Below are 21,836 nucleotides of genomic sequence, written 5' to 3' on the forward strand. Positions count from 1 at the left end.
TGGGACAGCTTCACCTGTTTTCTGTGAGCTGGGTTTTTTTTTTTTTTTTGCCATTTCCAATCTGATCCAGATCTTTTTCCCCAGCTTCATTTCACCCACTCCTCACAGCCACATCGTTGCTAAAATCTTGGCTACAGCAACGTTGTGACTGGCAGAAAGCTTTAGGTAGAAGATGTAGATGTATGTAAATAAGGCAGAGTGTAGCACTGATCCAAAACCTACGCATGCGTCAGGTGATTTATAAAGAATAGCTCTGCTGATTACACCAAAGCAGGCACTTTAAGGTAGTGTCTGCTCTGTGAGAGACAGTTTGGGTTAGTCGTGTCATATTGTCCCTGATCGTATCAGTATACGCTGTCTGACAGTGACAGCCACGCGTCACCCTCCGATGACGATTTAGTACCTGAAGGAGAGCTACATCCAACAAAGCACGATCCTTTGGAAAATATGCAAGAAAATAGTTCCTGCTTGCTGAAGGTTTAAACTACACACTCGTTTTATCATGCGAGGCACAAATACACCATTGAGTACAACCAGGCTAGGAAGGAGGAGATGCTAGCAGCTGGTGATGTGCAACCCAAAAGTAAAAAGTATATATCTATCTACTTAGCACTTTTAATTCTTATTTTTATGTTTATTTAAGCGTTATATGACAGTATGTTTGCACTGAAGCACCACAGCAATTTCCTAATGTTGTAAACCTGCTCAACATTTGGCAATAAAACCCTTTCTGATTCTGATTCTAAACAAATGACTCAACTGAGCATTGCTGGAGCACTCGTTAGTTGCACTATATATGACAGGAAGAGCAAACGGTGAATGGATATTACTTCTGCCACTGCACTGCTTTTAGCCTTTCTTTGATGGGACAGTAGTGAGAAGACAGGAAAGCTGGGAGAAAGACCAGGGGCAAGGCACAGGAAGTGACCTCGGGGCAGAATCAGGTGTGGGCCTCTGTATTAGCCTGACAGCTCAAAGCAGGCAGCTAAAGCAGCCTTACCCACACGCAGGCCTTTAAACAGCTGGTTAAAAGCTCGACCCAAGACACAGCTCAGGTAGAAGAAATGTCAGTTGTATTACGCATTGTGCTGGCTCCTGTTAGTTTAGTTTTTGTTAAAGTGTTAAATACACAGTTATGTAACTAAAGTTTTCAGTGGAAACACAACCTGGGCTACTTTTATGCTTACATCTGACACATGCTGTAAAATGGAGAGAATGTTGTCTCCAGGAGTTTAGCTGATTTAGAGCAGCAAGGTATGGTGGGTGTGTTCCGGTTAAAGAACACGGAGGCAGCTTCCAAGTTTAGGAGATTTATTCAGCTGTGGTCTGTAGTAACGATACATAAAGCAACTATCAGTACAGCACACATAAAACATTCAACATGCCCAGACATAATTCTAGCACAGAGATGGCACAAGGAACTGTATTCAACACTCACATCTATAACAACTTCAACAATTACACAAGAATTAATAATTAGCATTAACTAACTTAGTAGCTTACATAGCATATTAGCGTATTAGCATAGGATAACATTAGCATAGTCACGAGGGAACAAATACACACAATAGCATCTGACATACACAACATCATGTAAACAGAACCCACCTTCTGGCATTCACACACAGCAATAAACCAAAACCCACGAGATGCTGATGAGAGGACACAAGGAGCAATGCTGGCTATCAGCAGCTACAAGGCAGACTAGCAGCACATGGCACAGAGTGGTGCATTCAAGGAGCGTCAGCAATGATATGGTGAGTTCAATGACGTAGGACATATCAATCTCCACAGCGCAAACACTATCAATAAACAAACCACAACACTTCAACCAAGCAAACAACGTGCAAACAGTGGGCTTTCTAACACAGCCGCCCCCGACTGTCTGCACAGACCATCGAATCCAAGGTAGAAAGGCCACTCATAAAGCTCTTGGGAGCTGAGGATCAACTATGAGCACCACTTGGTCCGGTTTGAGGTACTCCGCATCCTTCTGCCACTTCTGTCTCTCTTGCAAGATAGGCAGGTAGTGACGGATGAATCGGGACCAGAAGTGGTTGACAAGAACTTGACTATGTCTCCATCTGCGACTCCCGATAAGGTTACTGGGATCGTAAACCACTTGAGGGAGTGATGCATCATAGCGTCCCCATCAGCAGGATGTTAGGTGTGATGGGGTCTGGATCTGCTATGTCTGATGCCGAGAGGCTTAGCATTTACGATACCTTCCACTTCCACAAGGACTGTACGAAGCACAGTTTCAGGGACCGTCTGCTCCTTAAGAGACCTAAAGAGCAGTTTTCACGCACCTGACCTCTCTCTCCCAGGTGCCACCGAAGTGAGGAGCACTGGGGGGTGTTGAAACGGAAAGCAATCTGCTACTCTGCCAAACGCTCCTTCAACTGAGGCACCATGGTCTCAAAGGCCTCATGTAGCTCTCGGGCTCCACTGACAAAATTTGTCCCGTTGTCACACAGGAGCTTAAAAGGTTTGCCTCTTCTGGCAATAAAGCGCCTTAACGACATCAGAAAGGAGTGAGTGTCAAGGCTCTCGAGGAGGTCTAGATGCACACAACGGGTCGTCATGCACTTGAAGACTATGCCCCAACGCTTCTCTGTTCGATGTCCAATTTTCACAGTAAAGGGTCCAAAACAATCGACTCCAGTTGAATAAAAGGATGGTTTATACAGACGCAGACGAGCTGGTGGTAGATCTGCCATCTTTGGGATGGAAGGATTGGCACGCCAAGCCTGACACTGCCTGCAGTCCCTCTGATACCGTCTGACTGCTTCACTCCCCCGGTGGATCCAGAACCGGCAACGCAGTTCAGCCAACACTCTCTCTGGTCCAGGATGAAGGAGGGTCTCATCAAAATCCTGGATGATGAGCTTAGTCAGAGGATTTTTTTTTGGGTCTAGTATGATCGGGTGGAAGGTGTCTAGCTCCAGCTGCTCAACTCTTCGTAACCTTCCACCAGTTCCGTATCCTTATCATATTCAGGTGATAATGTATATTTTTATACATTTTATTTATTGACTATTTAATTTGTAAAATATGTGTATACACACACACAAACACACACACACATACACACACACGTAGAAAAACATTTAGTATACACATCCAGAAATTTTTCTTTTTTTTTGCATATACTATTATACATTGTACATATATTTATTAGTTTCAGATTTAGCCATTCGTATATTTTGCCTGTTTATGTTATTGTATTTTGCACAACTCTGTTGCTTGTGAAGCTCGCACACAAGAATTTCACTCGCATGTGCTGTACCAATGTACCTGCACATGTGATGTGACAATAAAAAGTGATTTGATTTGATTTGTGATTTGATTTGATAAGGAGTTCTAACGGCTGTTGGTTAGCAATGGTCTGCCAGACCTGAGTGCCTTGGCCTCCTCTGGGAATGACTCTGACTGGGCCTTCATCAGGAGGAGTTTCTCAGCTTTGATGTAATCGTCTGCTTCACTGGGCGAGCTTGAGTTTGGGTCAGCCGCCCCATGTAGGGACTGCGCTGTTGTCTTCATGAGATCCTTCCAGGTGGAGAACATGCTGATTTCAGGAAGTTGAGGGCAGGAGTTAACCCTAACCTGTCCACAGAAATATGATTTCTTCAGCTCACCATCCTCTGGCTCTGGATATGCTGGTGGGCTGGTCGGCCAATGCTCCTCGGATTGACGTAAAAACTCAGGGCCTTGGTGCCACCGGTGTGGTCGTGACAGCTCCTTCAAGGTCTTGCCCCTGGTAATGTCATCAGCAGGGTTATTCACGCTATCCACATATCTCCGGGTATTCCCATCTCTCTGCAGGTAAGCGACAGACCCATATGCTCTCTTGGAAGTGTTGCAAAAGATGTGAAGATCTCTACTTGAAGCAGATGAATCAGCAGACACTGGTGCATAACATCTGGGGATTTCCATTTGGATAAGATCAGGAATCTCCCTTTCCCAGGCAAGCCATCTGTCACGAAGGCTAGGTGGCTGGATCGGGTCGTCCCAGCCGAGCTGCTCCTTCCAAAGATCCTGTACCAGAGTCTTGGCCTGTGTGGTGAACGGTACTATATAACCTAGCGGATCGTACTGTCACGCAAGTGTTTTGTAGACGTTCCTCAGTGTGGGTTCAGTTCTCTCCCCCAGTCGATGTCTGTATTTAAAGGAGTCACGAAGGCAATCCCATGTCAATCCCAGAGTTGGCTCCCAAAGGTCCGTGCTAGACTGAGAGAGCCATAGGTCACTACTCTCAGATCTGACATTGGATGGAAGATGTTCAATGACAGCAGGGATGTTGCTGGCCCATTGACGTATCTCAAAGCCCCCGGTGTGGAGCAGCTGGCGCAGACTGTTGACTAGGGCCTTAGCTTCCTCTTGGGAGTGGGTGCTGCGGAGGCATGGTAGCACTTGCCATTCATAGATCTTCGACTCTTCATTCCTCTTCATGTCCCGCCAGAGGAAGCGCAGCACTGGTTTGTTTGCTGGCAAAAGGCGTGCCTGGTGGAACCTACCTTTGATGTCGCCAATCACAGCAACTGGATACTGTCAAAACCGAAGAAGAACTCCTAGCAAAGATGGACCTAGGGCAGGTCCAGGGAGGAGAATAGGGTTGAGGGACTTCCCTTTGTACTGGAAAGAGCAGTTAAAGACGATCCTGTCCGTGTCGCACCATGTGGTGAGGTATGAACCAGGATTCTGCAGTGGTTCTAGCTATCTCATGTGGCACCACGGCTACATAGCCCATGTTCTCTAGCTTCTGACTCTCCTGACAATATACTTCGGCGCGTTGTGGGCCTTTGACAAGTCTCCTCTCTGTACTGCGCAGACTTGGCAAGACTGCTTTGATAGGAGTTTGAAGCATGGCGGAGTTGGCGCGACGAAGCAGTGGTGTGGCATACCTCTCTGTCTCATCGACAGTGACCCTGATGGTGGATGTCTGGAGTAGGTTTAGAGCTTGCTGATCTTGCTTCGATCGGGTTACCTGCTTCTCGCTCACATAAGGCAGTGTATCAATCTGACAGAGACGCTCAACATTCCTGAAAAGCTCACTGGTTGGCACAACTGTTGCTGTGAACAGGCACTGCTGCTCAGTTGCAGGAGTTTGGTCGATACTGATGGGACCTTGGAGCGACCAACCAAGCTTGGTATGGACAGCGATCGGTCCCCCTGTCAGGCCCAGATGAACTGGTTCTGTAGGTGCCATGAGATGAGGCATGTCAGAGCCGATAAGCAGCAGAGGTTGAACATGGTCTACCAAAGGCAGAGGTAAGTCAAGAAGGTGTTTATAGCGGCGTTGGAGAATCCTCACCGGATAGGAATGTTCTGAGAGACCAAGGGCATCGGCGGTGAATGCCTTTTGTATATGATACTTCTCCCCAGGTTTCTAGGGGGAGGACACTTGGAAGTGTCCCCGCAGGGTAAGTGTCTCAGACTCTGGGGTGAGGTTTAAACGTCGAACAGCTTGTGATAAAATGATGCTTCGTTCTTAGCAATCATCGAGTATTGCATGAGTCTCCAATGTTTGGTCCCTGTTGTACAGCAAGACCTTTACAACCTGCTTGGGGAGTGTGATCGTGTGTACAGCGTCTCTTTATGTCTGTCTCCACGTTGGTTGAGTGTGGAGTAAGTGCATATGAGAGCATGAGGGTGGGAATGGATGTTTGTGTCTGTGTGTGCCTGTATGTCTGTGTCTATATGTCAGGTTGGGTATCAGGCGCCACCTCTCTGGGGACATCTCAGGCCCTCCAAGGTTTAGAGGCCTATCTCCCCCTACCACCACTTTCCCTGCCAGTGGCGGACCCCCTCAGACATCGGTGCGTTGGTGGTTCTTTGTGTCCGGGGGTGGGCGTCCAGGTACACACCGGCTCACTCCTTGGCGGCCGCTTATCGGGGCCTGGAGCCTGGGGCTCGCTCGGGCCACTTCGGAGGTGGGGTGCCCTTGGCCTCTCGGCCTGGGGCTCGGTCACTCAGGCACGGCTGGCTGCCGGCGGAGCTCACGGGCGCGTCACTGCAACTCCCCCTGGCTTCTGCTCCGCGGCTGCTGAGTGAGCCCTCATCTGGGACTCTCCTCAGCTCTTTCTGGGACAGTGGCGCGGCTGCCCCTCTGTTGGTCTTCCTTGGTCTCTTGTGTTCTGGGGGCCTCTGGATGTCTGGAGTTTTGATCTCCTCCATACCTGCTTCATGCCCTGGAGGACGGGGCTGTGGCCCCCCCACACCCTCTAGCAGATCATTACATGAAGGAACCTTTTAAAAAAAAAAAACAAGCGCGTCCATGCTCACAGGTGTACACACGGGTGATCACACCCACAAACTACACCCTTTTTGGCTCCTACCTCAAAGCACACTGTGTTCTGTTGATCTTATGTGCTGCACAATAATGTTTAATATTTAGTATTTACTGTCATATTCCCATATATCATTGTGATGCTGTTTATTCTATTACTCTTGTTCTCTTCTGCTTGTTTTCTTTTTTCTTTCTCAGCAGGTGACCCAGGTGATTGATATATGCATTTTTTTTTCTGCCCGTTCTGTTGGTTTTTGTCTTTTGCCCTTCTCCCCCGTCCCTCTTCTCAGCTGTTTCTCTTTCCCTCTTTCTTTCTCCCCTTCTTTCCCCCAGTCAAGTCTGTTCCATATTCAGTAAGTGAAAATAAAATAAACAATAAAAGGTGAATCAAATGGACCATTACGGCAAGGCTGGGATGGTCAGTTTGGTAAAGTAAATCCGTTGGGCATCTTTCTTTGCCTTTAGACAATAATTCTGATGGCAAAAGAGCCAAACGGGACAGGCCAAAAAAAAAAAAAAGAAAAAGAAAAGAAAAGACCTTTACAACCTTCAGCATCACCTTGGGAGACCGGTTTGGCCTATCCAAGTACACTGTTGTAGTCGGAGCAGTCATCATGAGCACACTCTTCTGGATCTGCTGGACCGCATCATGCAGTACAGTCAGGTGTTGCTCTCTGTAGGTATTACAAGGTCGTTTGAGGGTGCAAACCTCCGGCTGGTGAGTTCTTCCACATTTCCAGCACCGCTGTTCATCAGTTAACCACCTCACCATCTGGTCGGTGGTCAGTTTCTTAAACTCTATACAAGCGTTCAGGAAATGCTCCTTATTCTCGCAGCAGGGACAGTATGGTTTTGGTCTGGATGAGGACTTTGGTCGAACAGAACTCCCTTCTGAGTATGCTGTGTCACTACTGCTATTAGTGTGTCATCAGTGACAGTAGCTCACCTCTTCATAAATGAAAATGTAATTATTCAGGTTACCTGTCCTCTCCTGTGTCAATATTAATGACTTACTGAGGGAGCAAACGACAGGCTGATCCAGTAGAAACAAATGAAAAGAAAATAGGCACACCTGAACCCCAGACAGGCCTGACAGAGACAGCAAAATACTGCTGCTGTTTGTCTTCTTATTTCAAAAAGGTCTCTTTATTTCAATCATTTCAGTAGATAAACACAATGCTAAGCGAGATTTAAGTGACTTTGGTTCTTCCAGTGGGAGCAGAAGTTTAAATTGTTCGCGTTAATGATACGTATCCAAACATCAGGACTCAACCTGGAGATGGTGTCTGTGCGAAAACGGAGTCTAAAACTGTGACGCTTCACTTATTTTAACCAGATGAATATTTTGGATAATTAATTAGCTGATTGCTGTTGTACGTATATATGCACAGCTATATACTCATTATCAAGTTTTTCTTTATCACTTTGTACTTTGTTAGTAAAGCAAACATGAAAGGAAAAAAGTAAAATGTTTTACAATTTAATGCAACATACTTCATACTGCAACATACTTAAACTGAATCAAAAATAAACCTTATATATGTTACAGTTTACAGTGCCGTGGGAATAATTTAATTTTTTGTATTGCTGCGTATGTCTGCTCTGAGTTAGCTATGATACAAATACAAAAATACAAACATGCATTTAACCAGACACTCTTTCAGCTACACAGCCACAGTCACACTCAGCTGACTTTATATCAGCTGAGTGTGGTCATTGTAACAAGACTCCATTGTCTCGTAGTGCACTGAACTGACAGGAAATCTGCCAAATAGCTCTAACACACACGGAAAAAAAGTCACACAACCACAAAGCCACACAAACAAAAGCACCAAGAAAAAGAAACTTTCAAGTGTGTGTAACTGCACACAAACACAATTCCCTATAACAAAAGACCTTTGTTTCTTATAAGAAGCCCTGATTAGCGCACAGACCACACACACAGTCATAATGACCTGGCTTTATACAAATGATCAAATGACCTGGCTTTATACAACTGATGATATATATATATATATATATATATATATATATATACACACACATATATATACATATATATACATATATATATATATATATATATATATATATACATTAGGGGTGCAACGATATTCGTATCGATATTGAACCGTTCGATACAGTGCTTTCGGTTCGGTACGCATATGTATGAACAATACAACATTTGTAATTTATTTTATCAATTTTCCTTCTGACGATGCTGTCTGTGTTGAGCACTCAGTGAATCTGCGTTCGACTACTCCGCCTAGGCTCGACAGTGCAGCCTAGGCGGAGTAGTCGAACGCAGATTCACTGAGCGCTCAACACAGACAGCATAGTCAGGAGGAAGAGCGCATGGCAAGCTAGCGAGACAGAAGTTAAGCTCTCCTTGTAACATAGACCTCTCCCACCCTCATTCAGATCTGCGTTTGGAATTATTTTGGTTTTCATGTGATGTATGACCCTGAAGGTAAGCGAGTCATGGACTAAAGTAAAACAGTATGTTGGATGTGCCATGCAATGCTCGATTACATTGGCGTGAACTAGTGTGTTAGCGCAGTTAGCTCGTTAACGTGTTGGCCGGCTAGCCCCATGCACGGGGCGATCGGCGGTAGCTCGTTAACGGAGATTTGCCGTGTTGTGGTGTTAAGGTCATTTCAACGAGATTAACCTGAAAGCACTAGTGGGAACACAACGAATATGACTGCACATTTACGCCGACATCATCCTAGTGCAAAGACAAAAACAACAAGCATGCTACTAACTTTAGCCGAGTCATTTAGACAGCTGTTAGCACATGATTCTCCTTATGCTGCTGAGAATATAGCCCAGAAGAAGCGGATAGTATAGCTTTTATTTTGGAAAGAGCCATTTCTCTGTAATAAACTCTCTTTTCCAAAGATGAGTGATTCCTCAATCAGATACAGGGCTTGCAATATCGCTAGCCCGACGTCCTGGGGCTAGCGATTTTTTCAGTCGGGCTACCAAAATCTATCTCTGCCCTGCCCGTCGGGCTATTGTAGGAAGGAAAAATATATGTCAATGCTTTTGCATTCTTTCAGAAATGTAGCTGGGTAATTATGTCATTGGCATCGGTGAGCCACTGTCAATATGTGACATATTGAAATCGCGTTTGAATTTGCGCTTGTTTTTTTGCTTTCACTTTGCAATCATGCGAACTGTGTATAGAGAGCGACAGCACTGATCTGTGAGTGATGATAATTTGTGCACCAATTCCTCTGACATCGTCTTATTAATTGTTAGCTTACTATGCAAACATGACAAGTGAAATCTCCCGCAGCAAGCTTAAACATGTGAGAGGTTGATCGCGCAGAGAATCGCTGAGCTTATGTGAGTCCGTGTGTAAAAGCAGCAGGATATATATTTTAGTTCTGCTGAGCCAAATAAGACAGGTCGGGGTGAAGAAGTGACAGCCAAAGAAAAGCTTACCACAAAACGGAGAAGTTATGACAAATCAGACTATAAGGCAAAAAGAAAGTGCAGCTTTATGGTTTCATGGACAAAATAATTTCTGTGGCTGCAATATGATGAGCTAAATAACCAGGGCTGCACATAAGTGGTCCGCAGGTGCGCATTCGCTGTCAAAATAAAAAACACGCACAAGGGTTAGGGTTAAATTTAAAAACTGTACTTTTGAGTTAAAATATATATTTATAATTTTAATAAATGACAAATTAAAAAGGCATGAACATTTTTTTGTATCGAAAAAATATCGAACCGTGACACCAAAGTATCGAACCGAACCGTGAATTTTGTGTATCGTTGCACCCCTAATATATATATATATATATATATAAAAAAAAAACACCCAGCACGCCCCTGCGGGCGGTTTATCCTTCAAGCTCGGGTCCTCTACCAGAGGCCTGGGAGCTTGAGGGTCCTGCGCAGTATCTTAGCTGTTCCCAGGACTGCGCTCTTCTGGACAGAGATCTCCGATGTTATTCCCGGGATCTGCTGGAGCCACTCGCCTAGCTTGGGAGTCACCGCACCTAGTGCTCCGATTACCACGGGGACCACCGTTACCTTCACCCTCCACATCCTCTCGAGCTCTTCTCTGAGCCCTTGGTATTTCTCCAGCTTCTCGTGTTCCTTCTTCCTGATATTGCTGTCATTCGGAACCGCTACATCGATCACTCATGGGTTCATTCCCCATATATATATATATATATATATATATATATATGTGTGTATATATATATATATATATATATACACACATATATATATATATATATATATATATATACACGTATGTATGACATAGGTATGACATATGTATGACATATGTCATATGTATGACATATGTCATCCATATATATACATATGTGTATATATGGATGACATCAAGCTGTATGCCAGGAGTGAACGACGAGACATCGATTCACTCATTTACATCACAAGGATCTACACCAATGTCACTGGAATATCATTCGGACTGGAGAAGTGTAGTTGGACGGTAAGAAAGAGAGGGAAGGTAGTCAGAACTGAGGGGATCGGACTACCAGAAGGCAACATTGCAGACATAGAGGACAGCTACAGGTACCTGGGGATCCCGCAGGCAAATGGGAACCACGAAGAGGCTGCTAGGAAAGCTGCAACCACCAAGTACCTGCAGAGAGTAAGACCTGAGGAGTCAGCTGAATGGGAAGAACCAGATCTGGGCAATGAACACTGACGCCCTGCCTGTGATCAGGTACCCTGCTGGGATCATAAAGGACGAGATAGAAGCTACAAGACAAGGAAGCTCCTGACCATGCATGGAGGGTTTCACCCCAAGTCCAGCACCCTGAGGCTGTACGCTAAGCGGAAGGAAGGAGGCCGGGGACTGGTGAATGCAGGAACCACTGTCCAGGTTTAGACAACAAACATCCATGAGTACATCAGGTAGATGGACACAACTGACCGTGTGCTAAGTGAATACCTCAGGCTGCAGAAATCTGGAGAAGAGGAGGGAGACGAGGAACCATCATGGAAGGACAGGCCCCTGCACGGTATGTACCACCGGCAGATAGAGGAGGTGGCTGATATCCAGAAATCCTACCAGTGGCTGGACAAAGCTGGACTGAAAGACAGCACAGAGGCACTAATCATGGCAGCACAAGAACAAGCTCTGAGCACAAGATCCATAGAGGCTGGGGTCTATCACACCAGGCAAGACCCCAGGTGCAGGCTGTGTAAAGATGAGACAATCCAGCACATAACAGCAGGGTGCAAGATGCCAGCAGGCAGGGCATACATGGAACGCCATAACCAAGTGGCTGGCCTGGAAGTCCCGAGGTCAAAATGGGAGACGCCCCTAGGGTGGTGGAGAATGACCGAGCTAAGATCCTGTCGGACTGTGGCTAACCAAAGTAGTGGTGGACAACCAGAGGAAGACGGCCGTAGTGATGGACGTAGTAATACTGAATGACAGCAACATCAGGAAGAAGGAACACAGAAGCTGGACAAATATCAAGGGCTCAGAGAAGAGCTGGAGAAGTTGTGGAGGGTGAAGGAAACAGTGGTCCCAGTGACTCCCAAGATGGGGGAGTGGCTCCAGCAGGTCCCAGGAACAAGAAGGATGAAGAAGGACTAGAGGGGAATATTTTTCTATGTGTGCGCATTGACTTTAATATAATTAAAATGAAATGGAGGACAGGTAGGACAATAAACACAGAAAGATTTGCAGCATATTCAAAGAGCCTGTTGTGTTACCCGAGTAATAAAGCTGCTGCACGATTAGCTGCAGATAAAAACAACCAAATAAAAAAAGGGGAAAAAAACGTGTGACTATACCAAGATCTCTGTCTGCACGGGGCAACAGGAGGGATTATATGTAGAGCTCTTTTATAAAGATCACTAGTTTTTAATGTCACCAGTTGATTTTATACCAATTAACTATTGGATGCTCACATAAACACCCCGCAGCAGACACCGAGCAGAAAAAGGCACTTCTTTCACTCATTTTATTTTGGAAGATTCTTGTGGCGTAGATTTGGTTTCACGAGGGATCAGAGAAACATGTTGCTAACACAAACAGACAAAACAAGACGTTAGTCTGATTGAACTAAAATCAGTGATTCGTGTGCTGTCCTCACCTGCAGTCTATGGTAAAGACCATCAATATTAAAAGCTAGCTGATTGATGTTAACAGTCATTCAGGTAATAGGATACATAACAAATCAAGTACAAAATCAGCTTTGATGTCATCATTCCTGCAGGAAAGAGATTTTTTTCAAAGGCCTTCAACAGTCACAAAGAGACTTCTTCTTCCAACAATTTCCTGGAAATTTCACACGGCCTTTCTGGGAGGTTTGCCTTTGATATTTCCATAATGTAAGTGTTGTACTTGTGATTTCCAAGTGGAACTGATCAATTTTAAAGGTCTGATATTTAAGTATCAGTTTGTAAAGACTGACTTACAGCGTGGAAACAAGAACAACTGAAGATTACTGTGAACGAGGTGAGTTCAAGGGAGGAGACGAAAAAGGGAAGTGCCAAAGTTTCTTCCCCTGGGATAAGAAGTACGAGTCTCGGTGGTCCCGATAAGGTTTTGATAGCCGAGTTCAAATTTGATTATTTACAACATGCAGATCTGATTGAGACACTAAACAAAAAGGGCATCACACATGCACGCACAGCTATGATGACCCCTGCTGTTAGTTCATGGCTCACTGAAGCGACCAATCAAATCATTCCAGTATAGAGCACGCCCATGGCTACATTTGGCCAATGAAGGATGACTATCTAGCTGACGGACCGTTTTGGACGACCAGTTGTAGACGGCCTCTCCGTGCCACACTGGAGTTGGTGCCAGCACGAGCTGCCCCTGCTCTCTGCAGCCCAGTTCCTCTGCTGGAGTCTGAGCGTCTCAGAAAAAGGCAGCTAATAATTATCAAGGAGAGCAGAGTCCAGGAGAGAAGTGCTCTTTGCTCTTTGTCCTTGACTCTCTTTGTCACTTCTTCTAGCTTGCTGAATAAGTTATAACATGTTGTTTCACTTGCCGATCTCTCCTCTGTAGCTCAAAATGTCTTCATCTTCCTCCTCTTACCTTCCCAGTCTGATTCACACTCATCCTCCCTCCTCGTATATCGCTGCACCCTCTTCTCTCCTATCCTGTTTCCTTTCACACTCCCACAACACTTTTCTGTCCTTTGAGAAAGAAGAAATTGAATTCTCGTGCCTCACTGCTTCAGCGTGTTGTCCCTGGGACTCTCCTCCTTGCTCTTTGTGTTCTTCCCTCTTTCCTTTCTTGTTCTCCTACTTCATCCTTGTTTCCATCACTGTCACACTTTCTATTTTCTCCTGTAATTTCAGTCTTTTCTATCCCCTGTTTGCAGACTGCAATTCTTTGCCCCGTTTCTATGCGCTGGGTATTTTTTGCCTTCATTAAATTCTGCCTCCTTCCATCTATAACGCTCCTTTGCCTCTCTGAGCAAAACACCACCACCTTTTTCCCTCAGTTTTGCTTCCCTTCCCCCTTCTATTCTCCTCTTCTGAGGCTTAAACCCAATTATCTTGTGTTCTAGAGAGAGAAACCACACACACACGGTGGGAACAGCCTGTGGGAAGCAGCGCAGCCGCGAGGGACGGACGCCGTTTGTTCTCCCTTCGGCCGGTCGCCTCCGATCGTGTCAGCAAGACACAAGCGCACATATACACAGACTGAGAAAGCCAGAGATAAAGACGAGAGGGAAATACAGAAAAGGAGGCATTGTATGTCACACACACAAGCCTGTTTAGCTATCTTAGTGAAGACCTTTATTGACATAATGGTTTCCCCAGCCCCTAACCATTACAAATGAATGCCTGACCCTAAACCTAACTGTAACCCTGACACTAAAACCACATTTTGAGCCTCAAAAAGGCCTTCAAACTTGTGAGTGTGTCCTCACAAGTGACTGTTGGTCCTCACAAAGATAGCTAGACAGGAACACACACACACACACAAAGAGAATAACTGACTGAATTGCTTTGATGCTAAAACACACTCTAATCAAAATAACTGGATAAAGATTTATGAATTCATATAAGTTTGGTTCACAATTTTCTTCACGTCAGTTTAAATCAATACAAAATTGAAAGCTGATATTTCATGTTGAATGAACTACTTCAGAATAACCATTTTACTGCATAAATCTCCACAGAAAAACACCAAAAACCAATAATCACTGATGTTGGTTTGTTTGAGCACGTCGCGATCCCGAGCTTAACATTCCCACCGCTTTAAACGTTCCTAAGCAGGGATGATGAAACGAGCGTCACTGCCCTGTTTGGGTAAAAGTCAGTTACTCAACGACATCTTTATTAAGTGAGCAATGCAGGCCTCCTCTGTTACTCTGTGACTATGAAGTGCATTGAACTCATGATGTGTTTAACAGTCTTGGCTTGCATGTGTTGTATTCTGTCAGTTATTGAAAGAGAAATTACACAGACATTTAATAACGTGTCAAAAGATGTCATGAATGCCTCCTTTATGACTTTTCTTTTTACAGACCAATGTGTGATTAGAATGTGTGATAAGCATGACAGCTCAGCTAAACTGAGGCTTTACGACTACGCAAGGACCAAAATACAAGCATGCTGGTAACACCTCACCCTTTGAGTCATTTCAAACATCTGCGTACCTGAGGGCCAAAAACATGGTTTACAAAAATAAATAAAGGCTATGGTAGCATTGTAAAATGTCCACGAGCGCAGCGTGTCAGCTATAAAACAGCAGTGTTTGGATCTTGAACGCTATGATTTGAAACTGGAAGCTGGAAATTCCACTTGTTTCAGCAACGATTTTGCTATTTTATCCTTTAACTGCTGCTAGGTCATTAGGCAAACCTATAAAATATAAATCTTACATCTCCAGAAATAATTAATCCATTTCCTGGTACGCTTACACCCATCTCTGGAGTTTGCCCTTCCAGGAGCAGCCCCCAAAGCAAAGCCTTTCAGGGCAGAGTGCAGCCTACTCACAGCCACTCTGACAGGACAGAGGGCTGTACTTAGTCACATTGCTGGGAACAACCTCTAATATCTTCCTCACTTTGCCTGACGGCGGCTTCTTCCTCGCTCCTGTTTGATGATATGAAAATATCCGACATTAAATTAGTTTTCTCACATGCTCACAGTGAACGCTGCTGGAGAGGTCAGTTTGCCAGCTGGGCAGCGAGAGAACATTTGCACACGTCTAAACACACACAGGCCCCATAAACAGATGGTGTCTCCTCGTGCACGCACACACACACACAGTGATATGCTGTTAACACATGACCAGGTCCCTCGAGTTTGCGGCCCAAACATTACACACGAGATAACATCGTGTACGTACTTATGCAAAAACGCACACAATCCAGTCATTCACATGATTCTGAAACCAGTTCCCCATCTCTGCACAGTCAAACATGTTCTTCCTCAGTTCGTCATCCTGCTTCCTCTTTACTGTCTCAGAAGTGCAGTCTACAGTGGACCATGCTGTAGCTTCACACCATCAGAGCTTAGTCATCCACACACTGCTGTACTTAATCCACTATCGCTAACACGCACCAACGACGAGCACCTGCGTTCCCCTCAGAGACGTTATCGCTGCTTTGTCATGAGCTGCTGTCATTCAGTGATTGCATCACATCGGAAAGCAATAATCTGCATTCTAAAGGAGAACGGGCACAGACCTAAACGACTTCACCCGTGCACAGTGCACACTATTGTGTCTATGCTGTATTATACAAAGCGCTGCTATAATAGACTCCCTACTTCCAATCATTGAGATCACACACACGCAGCTGCCACACGGATACGCCGCAGCTCAGTGGACACGCCGTTAAATCTAAACCTTAATCTAATCCACTCGCCCTCCCTGTGCGAAGAAAGCAGTCCACTAACAGCAGCAGGTCACTCGGACACGCCCCGATGTTGAAAGCACACTGTGAAAGAAAATGCAGCGAGGAGTTTCCAGAGCATCTAAAAGGCTTCCCTCACAGGGCGCTGACCGCCACTTTGGAAAAAAAAGTTTTCGATTGTTTATAAAGAAACACAAATGCTCTAATTTTACAATTTATACAGTAGTCCATTACTGGCAATTTGAAAATGCCTCTGATGTGGTCCCGCTGCATCACGCTGCTCGATACCCGCAAACAGAACGAACCCTGATAAGAGTATAGAGCGTACAGACTGTAGCCAGACAGCAGACACATGGAGGTGGCAGGACTGATGTGAAGAACAATAACTGGCTCCTTTTTGTCAGGAAATCGTGTCGATTGATGAGCAGAAGTCAAAAACATCCACGCTGTCTTATGTAATAAAGGATATAAAGTAACAACCTTGTCGGCACCGTCTACATAAATCTATTAAACCAACAGACTCAGACCTAAATGGATTAACGCCAGGTTTTATAAGTGCACGAACTACATCAGTCCAATGCATACAACAACTCCAGTGAACCCACTGGGAGGACTGGTCCATTGCTGGAAGGACCATTAACAGCTGAGCAACAGGCTCATCTGGATCCACTCGTGTCCGTCATGTGATGCGTCGCCATGCATGCACAACCAAAGCAAGCCTATTATCGGCTAAAATACACCAGCGGAGAAGACTGATGGAAAACCATATGTCATAATGGGATTATTTGAAAGAAAAGGACCGGGGGGGGGGGGGGGGGGCAGCCTATGTGCAGCCAGCCTTAAAGAGGAACTATAGTAAATCCTGTAGGTGCTTTATAGGATTATTGCAGCAACGCTGCAAACACAAAAACAGCATTAGGAGTATGATAAGGTTGCCACAGATAAGTCCTGATAGAAGGATCATTACGCACATCGTTGTGAGTCCACAGGAGAAAGAAATCTTTAATTTAAGCCCCTGAACTCAGCCCTAAATCTCAACAGAAGAAATCCAGATGTGCCACAGCTACACTGGACTCACATCTGGTAACTGTGTAAGCCTTCACAGGCTAAAGCACATCCAACAGGGTAAAACAACGTTTCAGTAAAAATATTACAGAAATAAAACGGCTACGTCACATTTCGGGTCAAAGATTGTCGCACTCAGTTTCTCGTTTCAGTTTTCGGCTACTGGTCCATGATGGCCTATAAGCCTCATCCCAACCACTCCCACCAGGAAAAAAATCAACAAGTAAATAATTTGAGAGCCTGAAAAAAAAAACAATACAGAATAAAATGAGAATAGTTCTTTAGAGTCAGTCAGCCCCATCGCTAATGGATAAAGTGTTTAAGCTCAATAAAATATCACGATTATATAATGATGGTAGTCATTTGTGTGGGAACATTATCATTCAACCAGGGTAACAGGTAACAGCATTTCCCTGGTGTCTACACAAACTAATCCTCCTACAATGTATTATTACAGGATTTAACAGTAAAAAAACAAAACAACAGTTCAGTGCTTTTAAAATGGAAAGCGAATGCATAACTTACCCAGTCACTGCAGTGGGTGCACAAACTTGGAAACTCCAGACCAATCATACGTTTCTAAAATTGTGGTTTTTTTAGTAGCTAAACATTAAATCTGGATCCATTTTTGCATCAGATAAAAATGTTACACTAGGCTGTCAACAGTGCAGCACCTGTGTGTGTGTGTGTGTGTGTGTGTGTGTGTGTGTGTGTGAGTGTGTGTGTGTGAGTGTGTGTGAGTGTGTGTGTGAGTGTGTGTGTGTGAGTGTGTGTGTGTGTGAGTGTGTGTGTGTGTGTGAGTGTGTGTGTGTGAGTGTGTGTGTGTGTGTGAGTGTGTGTGTGTGTGTGTGTGTGTGAGTGTGTGTGTGTGTGTGTGTGTGTGTGTGAGTGTGTGTGTGTGTGTGAGTGTGTGTGAGTGTGTGTGTGTGTGTGTGTGTGAGTGTGTGTGTGTGAGTGTGTGTGAGTGTGTGTGTGAGTGTGTGTGTGTGTGTGTGTGTGAGTGTGTGTGTGTGAGTGTGTGTGTGAGTGTGTGTGTGTGTGTGTGTGTGTGAGTGTGTGTGTGTGTGTGTGTGAGTGTGTGTGAGTGTGTGTGTGTGTGTGTGTGTGTGAGTGTGTGTGTGTGTGTGTGTGTGAGTGTGTGTGAGTGTGTGTGTGTGTGTGTGTGTGTGTGTGAGTGTGTGTGTGTGTGTGTGTGTGTGTGTGTGTGTGTGTGTGAGTGTGTGTGTGAGTGTGTGTGAGTGTGTGTGTGAGTGTGTGTGAGTGTGAGTGTGTGTGAGTGTGTGTGTGTGTGTGGGGCATAAGAAAAAGGACACACATGCACACTATAGGTTTATTAGACCGTGGTTATGAAAGACTTACTTCATCTGTTTGACGATGGTGCTTTTCCCTGACTCTCCGGCCCCTGAGGGATAAGAGACAAGAAGACAATATAAACAGGGTGTGTGTGTGTGTGTGTGTGTGTGTGTGTGTGTGTGTGTGTGTGTGTGTTTGACAGAAAGATGGAGATAGAGTGTCAGAGAGGAGGGGTAGGTAGGGAAGAGAGAGAGAGGCAGGGAGGTATGTGCACAGCACAGCAGCAGCGGGTGGAGATGAAAGAGATGGACAAAGTGGCTGAAGCCTTTCTTCCTCAGCCTCTTCCATCCTCCATCTTGCAACAGAGTCAAACAGATTAAACACTCGAGGTTAATTTCGCGCAAAGTATCAATGAATCAATCCCAAACCAATGAAGCAGTGCTGCCTGTGCGGGGCCCTCCACTGCTGCATGCTGCCATTTTTTCGCCTTGGCTTCCATCTGCAGCTAACATCTCTGGTGTAGATGTCATCTTTTACCGACCCACCGACTGATTGCGCGTTAAAACATTTGGACCATCTGCCGTTATTCAAGCAGGTGGCTTCAAAACGACGCAATAGGAAGGAAGGGTTCCTTCAAATGCACAATAAAAAAATCACAACGCATCTTTGTTCTTGTTGTTGAATATAGTTTGTGACAGACGTCGACAGTTTCTGTCTTTTCTTTCTTTCTTTATTTCCAACACCAACCCACACCCACCCACACGCGCGCGCACACGCACACACACCACACCTTCCCACGGCCCCAGGGTCTCATTTCTCAGCCCTGGCGCTACCAGCCGAAGAGAAGGGCATTAAAGCCAAGTCTCTTACCGAGCAGCAGCAGTTTAACATCTTTGGCCGCGGTGAGGCCGTCCTCCTTCAGGTTTTTCTCGATGGCTTTGCTCCGATCCAGAGCCGCCCTCTCCTCTGCGCTCAGAGTACATCCCATGGTCAGAGAACACAGCTTGATAGAGTATCGGTACCGGGATCCACGGAAGAAAGCGCAATAATTAGACGAATGAATGAAACTTCAATTGCAAATCCTTTTTCTTTCCTTCGCTGGTTTATTGCCCCCCTTTTCTCTGCTCAGGCTTCGATCCCTCTACGATCCCTGTTTCTTTCTGGGCAGCCGGGTAGAAGCACCGTTAAAGCATTGAAATCAGGGATCCGCTCGGTTTGATCCACAGCGCAACACCGAGACGATATAGCCTCCGCAGCTGGTCGCTTCTCACGCGTGGTCTCGGAGCTGGTCCGTCCTTTATCCGTGTCTTTCTTTTCTCTTTTTTCCTCCGTTAGTAAATCACGATAACGGTTCCCTTCTTCTTCTTCTTCTTCTCCACTCGTCTATTCTGCGTTACTGGGCGGCGGTGCGCATTGCTCGGTTCTTCCGTTTGGCTCCTCCGGGGCGGGCGGCGGCGGGGACTCGCTCTGTAACACTACTGCCTCCCGGTAGCTCCGGTAGGGGCTCAGTGCTCCGTTAGTTCATTCGTTCAGTTGCAGGTTTCTGACGTCAGAGCAGTGAAAACAAATGTGGGAGAGCACATCCACGCTCCCAGTGGCGCGGCCTTGTGGCGCACTGGTATATAGTACCATCATGGGCTTCTATGGGCTCAAAATGTGGTCATAAATATTTTGTACTTGTAAAAAAGATTTGTGTGTGGACTTAGAAAAAAACCCTGCAAGTTACAAGTATGGATTTTTGACCCTATTTTTCTTCCCTTCATCTGATTGGTCAATGTCATGTCAATCACAAATGTAACAATCCAATCAGAGAACAGATGGGTTTGGCTGTCGAGGGGCGCTTTTTTTGAACTGCAGGTCTTTGAAGGGAATAAATGCCCTTTTACATGCCAACTAGTGATGGGATTTCCGGCTCTTTTTAGAGATCCGGCTCTTTCGGTTCGGCTCACTAAAAAGAGCCGGCTCTTTCGGCTCCGAACCGGCTCTTCAGGTTGTTTTGTTGCTTTAATTAATTTATTATTAACAATAATATAAAATTATGCACAAAAGGAATTACTAACGTAAAAAAAGTGGTTTATTTGTATATGTTTATATATAAATATATGCGGTGGCCCCTAGAGACAAAACACGTACAAACTCCAAAACACATTTCTAGCATGAACTGAACTTCCAAAGCAGAGCTACTAGATCACTTAAATTACACAATTGAAAGCATGTGTGTATTGTTTGTGTATTTATACACAGGCACTCATATATATTCAAATAATTTAAAAAAAAAGTTCATTTACCTGTTACTACCACACACCGAATCCGGTCGTTGGTACTTGCTGGCTTGTGTAGCCACTAGGTAACAAAAGCTCAACACTGCGCCCAGCATCCTGGAGCACTTCTGTTGTCTTTTGTACGTGTTTTGAGTTTTTATGTGCTTCTGAGTTTTTTGTACGTGTTTTGGAGTTTTTACGTGTTTTGGAGTTTGTACGTGTTTTTACGTGTTTTGGAGTTTGTACGTGTTTTTACGTGTTTTGGAGTTTGTACGTGCTTCAGAGTTCGTACGTGATTTGAAGTTTGTATGTGCTTTGTCTGTAGGGGCCACTGTAAATATACTTTTGTTTATTCACTCCACATAAAATGTAATAAATAAATCATATAATACAAAAATCAACTATTCACATTTCAACTTTTAACTATTTAAATTTTCAGCTTTTTTCCTTTTACAAATTTAAAGTGAAAACAACACAAAACACTGCAAACCACAACACAATTAAATATAAATTATAATATGAAAACTAAAAGAACATGCATATTCTCTGTCATATGGACCTGCATGAATAAACTTTCTGAATCCTTTATCATCTGCAACCGAAAATAGTTGTGGATGATTACTATACCTTTCTAATGTGACGTTGTTGTCCCTAGCTCTCTTTCTCTCTCTCTCCCTCTGGCTCTGTTCCTGTGCTACTGAGTGTAACTACCGCCCCTCCCCCCTCTGCCCAGCATAAAGCACAAGGCTCAGGTGCGAAGTGAAGCGGAAAAAAAGTGCGAGAGAGAGAGAGAGAGGGTGAGAGAAAGAAAAAAAAAAAACCCACGTGACGGCTCGCGATAAGGAGCCGGCTCGCGTCGTTCACGTCAAAGAGCCGGCTCTAAGAGCCATTTCGTTCACGAACGACCCATCACTAATGCCAACCCAGCGTTTTCCTTCATCACCACGAAGGAAAACAGTCTGTGGTCGTCCGAGTTTGGTGATTTTTGTGTCACAGGTCTACGTGTTTAATACAGGGACTTCCACAGCCTTTTCAACAGCGCTGCGGACCGCGGGGGTGGGGGCGGGCAGTGTTTTGGAAATGACAGTCTTCATTACA

General features: G+C 44.9%; 1 protein-coding gene across 3 annotated transcripts in view; it reads right to left on the minus strand.

Annotated features, from left to right (window-relative positions):
- gnao1a (guanine nucleotide binding protein (G protein), alpha activating activity polypeptide O, a) overlaps nt 1–20,036 on the minus strand; it is a 107,435-nt gene extending 87,399 nt beyond the window's left edge. The window contains exons 1-2 of one of the 3 annotated variants that reach the window (XM_085461117.1): nt 19,348–20,033; nt 18,544–18,586 (exon numbers count right to left, since the gene is read on the minus strand). In XM_085461117.1, coding sequence (XP_085317243.1) covers nt 18,544–18,586; nt 19,348–19,465 — 161 coding nt within the window. In that variant the 5' untranslated portion in view covers nt 19,466–20,033. Of the gene's footprint in view, nt 1–18,543; nt 18,587–19,347 lie in introns of all 3 variants that reach the window. The other 2 variants (XM_085461115.1, XM_085461116.1) reach the window with 2 other exon arrangements.
- Between the last annotated feature and the right edge of the window lie 1,800 nt (nt 20,037–21,836).

This window comes from Copadichromis virginalis, linkage group LG7, assembly GCF_057382275.1.
Source record: "Copadichromis virginalis isolate Kocher_CV1m ecotype Utaka linkage group LG7, C_Virginalis_male_GT1.1, whole genome shotgun sequence".
Taxonomy (NCBI): Eukaryota; Metazoa; Chordata; class Actinopteri; order Cichliformes; family Cichlidae; genus Copadichromis; species Copadichromis virginalis.